This window comes from Anopheles aquasalis, chromosome 2, assembly GCF_943734665.1.
Source record: "Anopheles aquasalis chromosome 2, idAnoAquaMG_Q_19, whole genome shotgun sequence".
NCBI lineage: Eukaryota > Metazoa > Arthropoda > Insecta > Diptera > Culicidae > Anopheles > Anopheles aquasalis.
Window position 1 is genome coordinate 44,825,001 of NC_064877.1, and position 15,000 is coordinate 44,840,000.

General features: G+C 46.2%; 3 protein-coding genes across 3 annotated transcripts in view; 2 read left to right on the forward strand and 1 right to left on the reverse strand.

The window, feature by feature from the left end:
• Positions 1-1,662: 1,662 nt before the first annotated feature.
• The window catches only part of LOC126575088 (NADPH-dependent diflavin oxidoreductase 1-like), a 14,425-nt gene continuing 1,087 nt past the window's right edge, over positions 1,663-15,000 (reverse strand). Inside the window, exons 2-11 of the mRNA XM_050235629.1 lie at positions 13,073-13,560; positions 12,583-13,008; positions 12,325-12,431; positions 8,477-8,604; positions 6,496-6,609; positions 4,274-4,404; positions 4,059-4,204; positions 3,536-3,681; positions 3,225-3,457; positions 1,663-3,142 (exon numbers count right to left, since the gene is read on the reverse strand). Coding sequence (XP_050091586.1) covers positions 2,504-3,142; positions 3,225-3,457; positions 3,536-3,681; positions 4,059-4,204; positions 4,274-4,404; positions 6,496-6,609; positions 8,477-8,604; positions 12,325-12,431; positions 12,583-13,008; positions 13,073-13,560 — 2,558 coding nt within the window. The 3' untranslated portion in view covers positions 1,663-2,503. The remainder of the gene's footprint in view (positions 3,143-3,224; positions 3,458-3,535; positions 3,682-4,058; positions 4,205-4,273; positions 4,405-6,495; positions 6,610-8,476; positions 8,605-12,324; positions 12,432-12,582; positions 13,009-13,072; positions 13,561-15,000) is intronic.
• LOC126572404 (THO complex subunit 3) lies at positions 11,101-12,509 on the forward strand. The gene is made up of 3 exons (XM_050231684.1): positions 11,101-11,188; positions 11,271-11,607; positions 11,679-12,509. Exons 2-3 carry the CDS (start codon positions 11,419-11,421, stop codon positions 12,456-12,458), a joined length of 969 nt encoding a protein of 322 aa, XP_050087641.1. The 5' UTR covers positions 11,101-11,188; positions 11,271-11,418; the 3' UTR covers positions 12,459-12,509.
• On the forward strand, positions 13,807-14,914 carry LOC126572405 (U3 small nucleolar ribonucleoprotein protein IMP4). Its single transcript, XM_050231685.1, has one exon. It carries the CDS (start codon positions 13,908-13,910, stop codon positions 14,847-14,849), a length of 942 nt encoding a protein of 313 aa, XP_050087642.1. The 5' UTR covers positions 13,807-13,907; the 3' UTR covers positions 14,850-14,914.

Here is a 15,000-nt window from a genome sequence, read left to right on the forward strand (position 1 = left end):
AGTGCCACACAGACACTAGAAGCGAGCTGTAGTAATATTTTTCGCAAACAATGGGCTATAAAATGGTTACCTGCGAATCTATCTGTGTAATATAGTGCAACGTTGCTATGCTGCATCAGAAACGGCAATCGACAACTCGAGTGAATAGTTATAGTATCAACGAGATTTAAGATGTTCGTTTCTCTTTTTTGTTTTTACAAAAAACGAGGAGTTAGTTGCTGTTGTACGATCCCGAATGCGAACGAGTCCCTGCCTGGCACCGATCGGCTTATTTATCTAAGGAGAATACATTGGTATGCTGGTGACCGGTTTGAGCAAGTGAAGGCCTGAGCTGAGATTAAGATTGCGGATCGTTAAATACGACGAATAAGAAGACAATTCTGCTATATCACTTGGAATAATCTATCATTCTCTAGGTAAACCCTACGACGATTTAACGATATTGCTCATCATTACATCGGCATCATCATACACGTTAGTTTGTAGTAGGTACGCTCCATAATAAGATATACAAATTCAACATTCACTCTTCATGGCCACTCTTTCGTAGCCTAAGGGCTTAAAGTTAGTGGCGCTAGGTGTTGTTACCCTGGTAACGTCACCAGACCGGTATAATGTCCGATAAAACACTGTACCATATTGCTGTATCTAAATTTTATTTGTTTTATACTATATTGTAGAAGTACGCTTTTAGTTTAACCTTTTTGTTCTTTCTGTCGCTTCTGTATACACTCTGCAGCAACGGTACATTGTGGCTGGTTGGAGTAAAAACAGTTTCGTACGACTACCGATGGTTACTAAGGCGAACCAGCAGCATTGCAGCACCATATGCATTCCTATTTAGTTTTATAGATATGATGGATGATTTTGAAGGTAAGAGGGTATTAGAGTATGTATTTTGAAGTAGGTTTTTAGTTTTTTTTACTTCTTTTGTTGTTTTTTTCCGTTTGTCCCCAGTGTAACTGAGGAGATGTATTGATTAAGTTTGATTGTTTTATGAAGTAGAAAAGCATCTGGCCAAAGGTGCAGTGCGCTTTTACTGAACCTGTGTGGCTGTATCGAAGTAATCGGCAACAGCGACGAATGTATTGCGTAGAATCTCTTGAATTCGTTTTTATTTTCATTTTAAAACGAAAGCGCGGATGAAAAAGAAAAATTAAAACCAGAATCGATTCGGAAATCATATATTTATTAAATCATTTCTCAAACAAACCCAAAATAGTACATAAGATGGAGTTTTCGGGAAAAACCGAAACTTAAACCTATTGTCATTTGAAATTCGCCCAGTATTTCAAATGATAGTAGTAAACAAGGACAAATCATTACGCCTACCTAAAGATGGTACGTCTACGACTACTTAAGCAGGTGTACTCACCGTACGCTTACTTAAAATTGAGCAGTCTGCAATGTAAGGGTATCTAATGTATATGAGCAATCTGGCTGCAGCAAATGATTGTTTTAGCGTATTGACCTTCGACAAACAAATGTTTGCTTGCAATAGCATTGTTTTTTTTTGGTTTCAAAACAAACGATCGCAAATCGATAATGTGTGGCTTATTCATAAAACATGTCGGCAACGCTGCTTTTTTGGTTTCAATTTACGCACTGCATTTTTCATACATCAGTCTTCGCATAAGCCAAAAATACCGTGTGGAGTTTAAATGAGATGAGAGTGTAAGCGCGTCGCCGAGCTTTATTTTTGACTGGATTTTTCGTTTGGTATCTATTCTTAACATGAGATGAACTCTGGCAGCTTAACTAGACTAAATGAATGAAAGCAAAATGATAATAAAATGAGTGAAAGACAAGAATGACACACTTGGTGGCGCTCTGTAGTAGATGAAGTGAAATTTAAAGATTTTATAGATTCCTTCATTTTATAGAAGTGTGATCAAAATGCTAATAACTAGTCATCTAACAACGTCATTGACGAGCAAGTCAAGCGTTAAGATAAAGACACACTCCGCGTACAACATCGAAGATGGCAATATAAGGAAACAAAATGTTCCTGAGGATTTGAAATTTGAATGCAGAACTTTGTTTTAATCCGTCATCTCCATCACTTACCGTAGGTGAAAGCAAACATAAACGTACTGATATCAAATATATCAAATCAAATGAAAAAAGACTAACACTACAAAAACCAAAGGGAAAGAGAAAACATTTTGTTTTTTTTATATCTTTTGAGAGATTTTTAGCAATAGTTTGTGCTGCTAACGGGTTTCGATCAGCTACGCCAGGTACGCACCGGTTCCCACCGGACTGCATGTTGCATGTAACCTTTGCATCAGCATTCCGTGTGATATGATAAGGTTCGGACACACTTTGAGCCATGCTGTAAGAAACCCCTTAACCCTCTTCCCCACAAACAGCCACAAAATTCCTGCGAAATGGCCACAAAGCCAATCGACACACGACAATCGACTGACGACATTCGGGAATGGTACGGTGCCGTTTACGAGGAAAAATAGTCATCGTACACGTCCATCCCCCAACGCCGGGCCTAGTTTAGCCAATCGAGGAAGTTGTGCTGGACGAACATTGGGCAAAGTCGGGTAAAGAGTAGCCCGGTGAAAATGCCGGTGATGAGCATGGCGGCAGCGAACATACCAGCCGTCATCGCGTATCGTGGTTCAACTGATTGGGGAGCGTACATCATGCCGAGCGAGCTGAGATAGCCAGAAGAGAACGACATCACGATACCGAGACCCCAGAACACCCAGTCATTGCTGATATACACCGGTAGCACCCGTGTAATGTTGAGTGGCTGGTAGTTACAGAACAGGAACAAAGGCAGAAAGACCAGACGCAGCACAACCGGCCACACAAGATACTTAGGTTTGGGCCATTGCACCCAAGATGTAGCCAAACTACCCAGCATTGCGCAAAGGTTGAACGTCAAAAAGCAACAAATGCCGGCGAAATGTTTTTCCGGCACTAAGAAATTATTATCCACCCGTTTAACGTCGGAGTGTACCGCCGGAAAGATGGATAGCGTCACGAAGAAAACGAAGAATACGTTGAACAGCTGTGGAAAGGCCTGCTTGAAGATGGTCCAGTATGGTGGCCGTTGGCTAGGGTTCATTCGTTGGTTCGTTTCCATTTCCTTTTCCTTCATCAGCTCATGGTAGCGATAGTATTTCTGTAAATCGAGCAGAGGTTGGTCGATCAATGGAAAACAATACGTCATGGAAACAGCTCAATCAGGAGGAGTCACGACTTACATTCAACGGTAGCGCAAAGTAAGTATCGAAGCATAACAGCAGGAAGAACATGGCGGTGATGAAGTAATAGATGGCGGCCGTCCGTGCCGAGGAACTGAACTCTGAGCTAAGCAGAAGAATGATTGATGTAAACGTACCACTGACGTTCGATCCCAATACCACGGCTCCTGTGTACTTGAACGGTAGCTTAGCAGCCATACCGTACACCGAGTTCTGATAAATACCACTGGCCACTGCAAGGATAAATAAGTTGCTGTTTACATGAACATACACGCACCACAGAACGGAGAAGTTCTGCTATTGCCACTTACTGTTCAATATCACAACCGTGGTCATCGTGATCCAGAAGAAAGTGCCCGGCCATTCGGAGGAGTTCATCATTGCAAGGATAACGGTCACGATGAAGGCTAGTACTTCTACCATTATACTTAAAACTATACGTTTAGTCAGATTACCACTGGAAGAGGGATTTAAAGGAAAAATACGAATTTCAAAATTGATAGAGAGTATAAATAAAGTAGACAACTACTTCCAAATGGTATGCCCGAAAGAAGAATACCGAACAGAAATATCACAAATTTGATATTTGTGGAGCCACGGTTGGAACAGTGCGGAAATATAACGTAATAAAAAAAATGCGGGTTCCATACATATCTTAATCAATAGATACTCCGTTACATCCATCGCATTAAATAGACACTCGATTTATAATCGCAATTAATATTGACATCGGCGTTCAGGTACGCCGTGGTGCCAGGGTTTGTCTTTGTTGCGTATCGAGAGATTTGATCATAAAGATAAGAATTGTTCACAGCACAGGTTAAATTCACTTACCCAAGGTTCACGAAAATGTTGAGCCAATTGAAGATGAGATTAGGAATTTGAGCGGCAAAGCCTAGCGACGAAAGAAAGTAGGTGCCATATTGCGAACCTTCGGTGGATCCAGTGTAGTTTTCACCTAGCTTGTAGTCTACAAAATACTAAAGAATGGAAGAACAAACATTCAAATCGACATCCAAATTTCGTCCATTTGGTGCCTAACAACTTACAGTTTTGGCAGTGATAAACATATTCCAGGGCATTAGGGTACCGATGCCGTGTATCATGAGGACTATGAATACGAGCATCATTTTATCGCGTGGCGGATTCACCTGCATCTTTGCCCGCTCCATCGTCAACCCTGGAAGGTAATTCCATCGTTTAAGCAGATAGTACAGTGAGATCACCATTGTCTAGCATCGGCGGAAGGGACGGCACGCGATAGCCACGGACGCTAATAATGTGTGCCCCAACACGGTATCACGTTAAGTCACTGGGCAAAGAGGACAAAATGGCCGCGGCAGCACGAAAGCTTTGAAGGAAAACGTGATGCGTTGTGCAAACAATTCGTAGCAGCACGCCAACGGATCAACAACAAAACTTGGTGGTCACTTGAAGACGAACGGACTGCTCACAACACCTGCGTGTACAGGTAAAAGGTAAAGGTCACTTTTGGCTACCAACCACACCAAGCTCACTGTGTTCGGTTAGACGGTTGGATTCAAAATGGAGCCTGACATGGTAGGCTCCGCGGTGCAGATGCCCCGGTAACGGAATATGTGGGCTCGTACATGGCATGCCTTTGTAAAATTGTTGCATCTTCGTACCTCTACCAGGACGCAGCAGCAAGCCGCGATCACAGTGACGGGAAGATGTGAGAAGGGTCAGAAAGAAAGAGAGTAAAAGAGAACGAGATCGGGAAAACGAGAGATAGCATGCCAAAGGGTTGGAGGAAACGGAAGGGAACGAAGGAATTCAAAATTATAGACTGCTCCCTCATGCTCCTCCTATCACTGGCTGGGTTGTCCTGCCACCAGGGTATCTTTTTCGGCAAATACGTCCCGGTCAGCAGGCCCAAGATTGCATGCTGCACTGTTCCCCCCATCCTTTGCTATTCCTCATGGCCCCATGTCTGCTAAACGAGAAGATATCTCAGAGTGTTTTGTGCGTGCACAACGGAGCACCTGAACGCTGCGGGGAAAATTCAAGGAAATTGCTTCTCGTTGATTAAAGCTGAAGAGCGACATGGAACCGCGCAAATAGAATTCCATCGCCAGATCCCCCTAACGGATGGATTGCGCACGATTTAAAAACACACCATTTGAATATTTACCGAAAAAAGGTACAGCAACAACGACTAAACGCAATACTTGATTGAAAATATAAAATAAAAAAATCTCAAATCAAGTGAAAAATGCGAAAACGCCCAACATATGATATATTAAATTGGAAAGCAAATTTTAAAAATTTAATCAATTTATTTCCTTTGCGCCATGAACCTTTAAAACTTGTGATGGACCATATTCATGTCAACGGTCCTATTATCCATTGCCGTAGCTTATCATACACAACGACGTACGCAGCATTTCAAGGCAATGGGAAGGACGAAAAAGCGCGGGGAAAAAAGAGAAATTTAAAAAACCTTTATAATTTATGACAACACCAAAAGACGACAGCAATAACCGTGTTGGACCGGTTAAAATATTCGCCAGACAAGAAAAAAAAATATTGAGAACGCAACACCCTGTTACCTCTCTCGATCGTATCGCCACGAAGTAATTTGGATTTCATTACCATAATAAGCCATTGTTTCTTTTTATCAATCACTAAACTGCCACTAAACTAAGACAACAAACTATCACTCTATTGCCAGTAAAAAAAATGCTTTTAAACCATTTTGCAACGATCGATCGATCACCTGAGGATCAAAGAATAATTGAGTTGCACGTTACGAACAAAGTGCACATTGAACTTTTTTAGTGCAAATGTTTTTCCTCCGTGCACCCGCACTGTTTAAACTGTTTAATTGCATTCGAAAGCTACCTACAATGCGTATTTTTAAGTTTTGCTTTTGTGGACTTTGCAAAAAAAAAACACTCCGCTTGTAGCGCTTTGCCGTTGGTGACCTCGTATGGTGTTGTAGGTTGCAGAGCATAAGGGGCGCGGATTTTGCAAGCTTAAATATGTGACTTTGTCATGCCATTCGATATATATCAATATATATGGCATGATAAAATAAGCCCGAAGATGGAATAAAAAAAGGAAGACCCGTTTGTATGCATTCCAGCGACCACTGGGGAGCGAAGGAATACAACAAGATATATGTTTGGAGCAGAAAAAGAAATTAAATACAATACGAAACCAACGCAAGCCAGCGTTTTTGCTGCTGCTGATTCATCATAACAAGACCCCTTGTGGAGCTCCTGTTCGATTTAGCGTGACACTAACTTACCTTTGAAGTTGAGCTCATCGTTTGGCAAATTGTTCTCTTCCCAGGCCGGCGTAAGCCGAACGGGTTCTGATTTTTCCAAAAACGGCGACTTTTCGGCTTCGACATTGCTATTTGCTGAAAGTGGAAAAGAAACAGAACAAACGTTTAAGCTCGTATCCATTTGTATCGTCATTAAATTCGTATTAAATATCACCTATACAAAGAACTTGTCCTATATTTCCTCTTAGTTGGATTGTTAAAACCGTTAAAACCGTTTAAACCGTTTTGAAAAACGTTTGTTTTCAATTAAATATAACAATGCTGATATCAATTGCTGTGGTGAAGGGCAGACTATTTCACGCCAAGGTCATTCGAAGAAGGAGGCGAGCAGAAAATGCATGATGCAAGGTAAGATGCACCTTCTCTTTCGGTGATGCAGACGGCACTGCAGTAAGTCGCCGGTATCACCATCATTCACCGTTCGCTTTCATTTACCGCTCCGACGCCTACTTTGATACATTACTAAAATCAAATACGCAGAGCCGGCTTTAATCAAAATCGACGTACAATAAATAACCGCGCCTGTGTCGAGTGCTGATCTCGTTAGCGTTGACCAACGCGCCAGCGCTGACACCGCTAATCAGCCTATAGATTTCTTGGCTAAGGATCCGAGATTCGCCATAAAGATTTTCTTGAGCTCTGCACTTGATGGCAGACAGCCGTCCGGCGCGATCGGACACGATCATCGTGCGACGAATGATTCGTGCGAGGCGCACGACAACGGCGGTGAATTGATTCCCTTGTGGCTGGCTGGCAGGCGTGACATGCGTGTAAAGAATGAGCAAGATAAATTTGATCTATTTTTATCAATCCGACCCACACCCCGAGGATCACGCTACTTCCTCGCGCCTGCAGGGGGTCTAGTGGCCTTCCTAACGAACCACTGACTTTGAAGACAGTTTACTCTTCCATCACTGTTAGCGCGTGGACCAACATAGCACATATGGAATGAAATGAAGCGGTGGGGTTGGGCGATAGATCAAATTGGATGGAATGTGTGTAATGGGTGGCGAAAGAATTTCTTTTGATCGGGAACGCATTCGCTTCAGCTTCACCAATTTATGACTCCCCAATTATGCTGTAAGCAAAGAGCGACTGGGAGCATTTTCCCTGCGATTTCAGCCATAAAACTCGACTCGTATCTCGTATGAATAGTCTTCGTCAGAACTTGTGACAGCTTGTCGCATTGCTTTTCTTATCTTTTCGGTGAATGGTGCTTCCTGATAATGGCTCTTCGTTAGAGGAACTACATGGCTAAGAATCTCGGGACGATAATGTGTTTGACTTCTCAGTTCTTCAACCATGCAAGATGTCTATCAATGGGAAGTAGGCAGGAAGCCGCTCGTTGAATGGGGCCTAAGTTGCTATTCATATGTAGCACAACGTCTATCATCTGTTATGAAACCTAAGCAAGTGCTTCCCAGTGCTTTGCGATTGGATGGTCGGTCTGACAAATGGTTTGAAATGTTCTTATCAAAATATTTAAAATTTACGTAATCGCATCGGTTTACGTCATTCATGGCCGTAAAATGATAACGCTAAAATGGATAAGAAAACACATTTTTTTACAAAATTGATCTCTTGTTCCAACGAAACAAGTGGTATAGGTGAATTTGGCAATTTTGCGATTCAGTAACGGTCGCAAGTTATGCGCTGGCCATGTGTCTGGCGCCATCTCTAATCCGATTGTGATACGTTGTATAGTTTCGGGTACACTTGGGCTAATTTACTCAAATAGCTAACCTCTTTTACGACCTATGCGGATCATTAGAGCTTGTAGGTGTATCCCACGTAATATTTAAAATTAGCTATCTACTCATTTGGCAGAACCTTCACTTGCTTGCAACCGCCTACCGACCCAACCCATGTGCCGAATTGGTTTGTTTATTAAACTCCTAGACAACCCGTCCAGTACAAACGTGATTCGCGCCAAAATACTCACCTCCTCCTCCTCCTCCTCCTCTACTGCTGCTGCTAACCACGCTAATGTTTCCGTTTGTACGGCCTCCGGCAAGAAGGTTCTGATTATCGTACGACGCCATAGTGGTTGCTGGGAGCTTAAAAATGATTCACACTTGCTGCTTGCTGGACCACTATCGCGATCCTACGCTATTGAAGACGATTCACGTCGATATACGAAGAAATTCAGATCACGAGGTACACTGCGCCGGTTGCGCCAGACAGAGCACGATAGCACATGCGGGCCACGGGAACAATGTTGCAAGATTAGCCGGTTTCAAACGATCGACGCAGGCAATGGGTGCGGAAGATTCGGTTGCTAGATTCGAGTATTCATATTCAGCGCACTCGACAGTCTCAAGTAGAATCTTGCAAAAACAAATACAAAACTAATGAATGCCACGCGTCTCCTCCCGGCAGCTCTAGCACATGGCGAAGCACAACATTCACAACTTCGCGGCCGACAGGAGGGATGGTACCAGTGGACACACTGGCGGAACTCGTGCTTCCCTCGCACGCGAAGAATGCTCTACCAGGTCCAGGAGGTCGGTCGCGGGAAGGACTAACGAGCGAATGAGACTCTGCGTGTCTCCGGCTTCGTTCCGGTTCTCTTCGTGCTTCTATTGGACACTCCGGAGCAAGCAAGACTGCTGCTACTGTTGGATGGAGCTTTGAAACGCTATCTGAAACGGAATGGAAAGCAGAACAATAGATGATCAACTTGATGATAGTGGGCAATGTCATGTGTATGAGTGCGTAGCTGATAGCGGTCGTAGTATCTCATGCTCAATCGATCAATCGCGCGACCTCACCTTACCACCGTCTACCATCGCTTGCCGTTCTGCCTGGCACCTAGAAACAACGACGAATGACCTCTCTAAATGGCTTACTCCCATAGAGCGAATCAATTGACCACGGTAGACCCTGTTGCTTATCTCTTATTATTAAACTCCGGTTATGTGGGCCCCACTCCAATCGAAGCAAACGCAGCGAGCATATGGTCAGCAGGGCTACCACAATCGCCGATCGCACATGAAGAACCGGTCGTTCCTATCTGGTTCCCGGTCGCTGGACGACCACGTCAATGCAAATGCCGTTTAAGCTAACACAGCTGTTACTGACTTTGATGCACTTGAAATATACACGCCCCATGAATGGTGATAATTGTAGCAACGTTACCGTTAAGCTGCCAGAAGAATAATATATTCCTAACGGTCACCAAAATCTCGTTATTTGTTGCAGCAACTGGTCGTAAGCTGTGTAGTTATTCGCGCCGCCATTCGATTGGCATAATTAATTCTGTGCCCAGGCCGTTTAACCCCCACGTGTGTGCTGCTGCTGCAGCCCTGCCTGCCTAGACGGTCGACAGTGAGCGGCAGGCGAGAGTGCACCGAAGATCAACAGTAATTGCATTTAAAGTGATTGCAGGAGGCCACCTACGGCTTGATCGCAGTAACCCTTCGAGGCAAATGAGGTCTGGTATGGCAAATAGAGCGACTGTACCGTTCAATAAACAAACAATCATTCTGGCCCTATGCAGTTCTGTGTCCATTGATAAGGCACTGTTTGCAACAGCAACAATTTCTAATGCTATATATTTTGATCACAGGGTGGAGGGCGCTTGCTCAATGTAAGATGCGTCATTGTATCCGGTAAAACTACTTCCATGCTGCAATTAGATAAGAGCAGCCTGCGATAACGTAACAGCCGGCGAAAGCAAATGTTATCGCCATACCTAGACCGGCATTTCATGCTTGCACTGTTGGCACCACTCCGCCTCGATGTTGTCTCGATAAAAACCGGAAATGACTAAACCCACGTGCACATGTTCAATGCCGTGCCGAACCGCGGCTATCGTCACCATCGGATGGAAAGTATGCGAAGTGAACTATTTTTAAAATAGAAGGAGCACATTTTGCTGCATTTGACGTCGTCCCATCGACGCGTGCTTCGTTTCGTGACAAAGCACAAGCCTTGGTAGCCTGGTCGCTAGAACGGACCGATTAAAAACCCATTCGTCAGGACAGAGCGGGCACCCGTACGGAAGTACCAACACCCACACGGGAACCATTCACTGGAATATCCTGTTTTTTCGTCGTCACGTGCATCCATGTTTGCGATTAGAGCCTCGCGCTCAGCCATGCGGAATCCCACCGAGTCGACCGCAACTCCGGCGACAACGTGCTCTCGTTGTGGTTCGCGAGCACTGTGCTTGTTGCTCCGCGTTGCTGGAGGAGTTTCACTTTACAGTTTTGATCGATCCAACAATTCACCGCATAAAACTGATTTACGCTGGTCGGCAAACGTATGCTCGCTGAAAACAAACCGAAGCCCGCCGGCCGCCGAAAGCGTTGCGGATGGATGCGGCAGGGAGCCTACCTTTCTTTTTCTATGGCCACCGGGAGGAGCGCGCAACGAACTGGCCCTCTGAAACGACTATCGCTGGTAGTTTGCGCACGTGATTAAATTAACATTCTGCACCACCAATCGAACACCGTTTCGGGTGCGGGTATTTAGTTGTTGCTTTTCGTTCCACGGTTTTGTTTCTTTTTTCTTCGTCTCCGCCTGTGCATTAAAGAAACGGGTGAAGTTTTTTCCACCGCCATATTGGGTTGACAATCGGAGTTCATATTTTGTGGGCAGCGCGCGGTTAATGATACGAAGGAAATTAGGAAATTTTCACTAGTTTTATCAGGTATAGTATCGCTTTTGCTCATTTAAATGATTCATACTCTTTAATTCTTTTCAACAAACGAACCGATTGATCGGTCACTTAGGGGGAGGAAATTGATTGTGAATACAACCCTGCTGTGGAACCAAGTTTGGCAGCACTGACTGAGGGCCGACTGGGAAAACACAAACAAACGCCACCGGCGCTCGGAAAAACGCTTCGGGAGGATCAGGAAAACGAGCACGGGAATCGATATGGACGGCAGTAAAACGCAACTGGAAGAGCTGCAGGAGTACTTTAAAACGCACAACAACAAGAGAGAAGCATCGAAAGCACACACGGCAAAGGTACATTCGGTCGGGTGGAACTGCGATGGGCGTCGGTTGGCGTCCGGTTCGTTCGACAAAACGGTGGCCGTCTTCACGCTTGATCGTGATCGTTTGGTATGTTGCTGAGGATGCTGGGAGCTCCCATAGCCACCGTTTCGCTAACGCAGCTTCCTCCCCATTTGCAGAACAAAGAAAACACGTATCGCGGTCACACGGGTTCGGTGGATCAGCTGTGCTGGCACGCATCGATGCCGGACTTGCTGAGCACGGCCAGTGGCGATAAAACGGTACGGATCTGGGACATACGCATAGCCAAGTGTGCTACCTTCATCAACACGAAGGGCGAAAACATCAACATTACCTGGTCTCCCGATGGCCACACGATAGCGGTGGGCAATAAGGAAGATCTGGTTACGTTCATCGACACGCGCACGCACAAGATACGGGCGGAGGAGCAGTTCAGCTTCGAGGTGAACGAAATCGCCTGGAGCAATGGAAGCGATCTGTTTTTCCTCACCAACGGGCAGGGCTGTGTGCACATTCTCAATTACCCGAACCTGGAGCTGCAGCAAATTCTGAAAGCACACCCCAGCACCTGCATCTGCATCGAGTTCGATCCCACGGGGCGCTACTTTGCTACCGGGTCCGCCGATGCGCTCGTTTCCCTCTGGGACGCCGAAGAGCTGGCGTGCTTGCGTGTGTTCTCGCGACTCGATTGGCCAGTCCGGACGATATCGTTCAGTCACGACGGGAAGCTGCTGGCATCGGCAAGCGAGGACTTGATGATCGATATCGGTGACACGGAATCGGGCGAGAAGGTCTCTCACATACCGGTCGATGCGGCCACCTTTACCGTTGCCTGGCATCCGAAACAGTACATTCTCGCTTACGCCTGCGACGACAAAGATGCCAACGATCGACGCCGAGATGCGGGCAGTCTGAAGGTGTGGGGATTTTCGGAGTAGACGAGAGCTCCTCTCGAGCTTAGTAATAAATAATTAAGTCCTTCGAAAGTAAAGTCTTGCGTGTGAGCTTCTCGCATTGTCCATTTATTCTATCAACCGCCATCCACCAGCATCTACTCTAGGCCCAAGTTTCCTCCTGATACCGATTGCTTTTCACCATCTCCTCGATGTACCCTGCATCACCACCGATCGCTTCTATTAATGCTTCCTTCACTGCTTCGGGCATGTTCTTGGAGCTTCCCGAAACCAGCACCCAGCCACCGAGCTCAATGAGCAGCCGTTTAAGCAGCAACCCTTCCTTCCGTATCAGATGCTGTACGTACACTTTGTCTGGCTGATCGCGTGAAAAGGCACAAAACAGCTTTAGCATTCCATTCTGTTCCATGCGTTTGAGATCTTCCTCGCAGTGAAAGTCGGCGGTCGCACTGCGACAACCAAAGAACAGCACCAACGGTCCCGCGGTCGGTGTTTCGGAAAGTTCACGCTCCTGCAGAATACCTCGGAACGGTGCCAGCCCCGTACCGGGACCAATCATCACGAGTGGAATCGTCTGCAAACGGTACAGGGCAATCAATTAAAATCCACATTATACGGATGACCACAGATTCCTTTACCTTATCCGCCGGTAGCTCGAAGGTGCTCTTCCGCACCCATGCGCCGATCACATCGCCCGGCGCTAACCGTTTCAACCAGTGCGAACACAGCCCCCTTCGAGGGACACTCAGCTTGGTCTTGTATTCAATGATGGCGACCAGAATTTGTAGCGTGTTGCTGGCGACGGCGGACGCTATCGAAAATGCTCTGGGTTTAATCGGTTGAAATAGCTCGAACATGGCCTCCAGCGAGAGGGCTCTCGTTGCGTGCGGGAAATCCTGCAGCACTTCCACGACGGTTCGTCTCGGTCGGTTGGCGTAAGAAAATAATTCCTCCTGGCCCTCGATGCTGCTGAATTCCGTCAGCTTTTCGTGCTCCAGTTCGTTGTCGCAGCACTTGGCTAGAACCGCAAACGCTCGTGCCCTCGGTATAGCCGTGAGGTCCCAGAATTGTTCGGCAATAACACCGAGCGGAAGTGGTTTCCGTAATATCGTCGGAACGGGCATTTCTGGAAGCCCGAACGAACGAACAAATTCAAATTATTCTTCCCTCGGAACCGTTATACTGTCATACGAATCAAAAAACACAAAAGTGGTATACGTGGCACGTTATAACAGAGGTGAACTTCACTCACCACGAAAAAAAGTACGGAACTCAAATTCACCACCAAAAAAAGTACGGAACGGAATTCACCACTAAAAAAATACGGAACGGAATTCACCACTAAAAAAGTACAGAACTGACATTCCAACCAAGTCCTTGGCAACCCTCGTTTTGTTTATGGTTCGCGGCGTGGCGTGAGTTTCCGAAAAAAGATCCGTGAATCCGGCCGGCGAAGAACAAAAATTACCGAAAATGTTGCGTCGCCAAGCCCGCCTACGACGGGAGTATCTGTTCCGCAAGGCGGTGGAAGGGAAACACAAAACGCTCCAGGACAAAAAGGAACGCATCAAACGGTCGCTTCAGGAGCACATTCCGATCCACGGAGATCTGAAGAAGGATGCGCTGGAGCTGCAGGAGAAGCTGAAGTGGACCGACGAAGGGCCGAAACGGGCAGCAGAGATTTCCGGTGAGAGCGGCGGTGCAAACACGGTCGACTCGAAGGATGACGAGTACCGGTACGCCGGATGCGAAGATCCCAAGATCATGATCACGACGTCTCGCGATCCTTCGTCGCGGTTGAAGCAGTTCGTGAAGGAGCTGCGGTTGATCTTCCCGAACGCACAACGCATGAACCGGGGTAACTTTGAGACGAAGCAACTGGTGCACGCTTGCCGGGCCAACAACGTGACGGATTTCATCATCGTGCACGAACATCGGGGAGTACCGGATAATCTGATCATCTGCCACCTTCCGTACGGTCCGACCGCTTCGTTCAACATGTCGGGTGTGGTGATGCGCCACGACATTCCGGACATTGGACCGATGAGCGAACAGAAGCCACATCTCGTGTTTCACAACTTCAAGACCAAGCTGGCCGAACGGACAATGTCCATCTTGCGTTATCTCTTCCCGGTACCGAAGGAGGACTCGAAGCGCGTGATCACATTCGCTAACCACGACGATTTCATTAGCTTCCGCCATCACACGTACCGGATGGTCGATCGAGAGCTGGAACTAACGGAAGTTGGGCCCCGATTTCAGTTGAAGCTCTACCAAATCAAGCTGGGAACGCTGGATGAGCTAGATGCGGCCGATACGGAGTGGGTCTATCGACCGTACATGAACACGGCGGCCAAAAGGCGGTTTCTCTCGGACGAAGACGGTTGGCAACAGGAGGATGAACCGGAAGGGTAAAAAGGGGGCGATAAGGTGGCACCCCGACAGATACAGTTGGTCCAATAAATATTGTTAAGCATAAAAAAGAAGCAATGTTATCTATTCTCACGCTCCCGTGCTGCAACGCATTCGAGGTTGATGACTGCATAAGATAAGGCCACAATGGTGC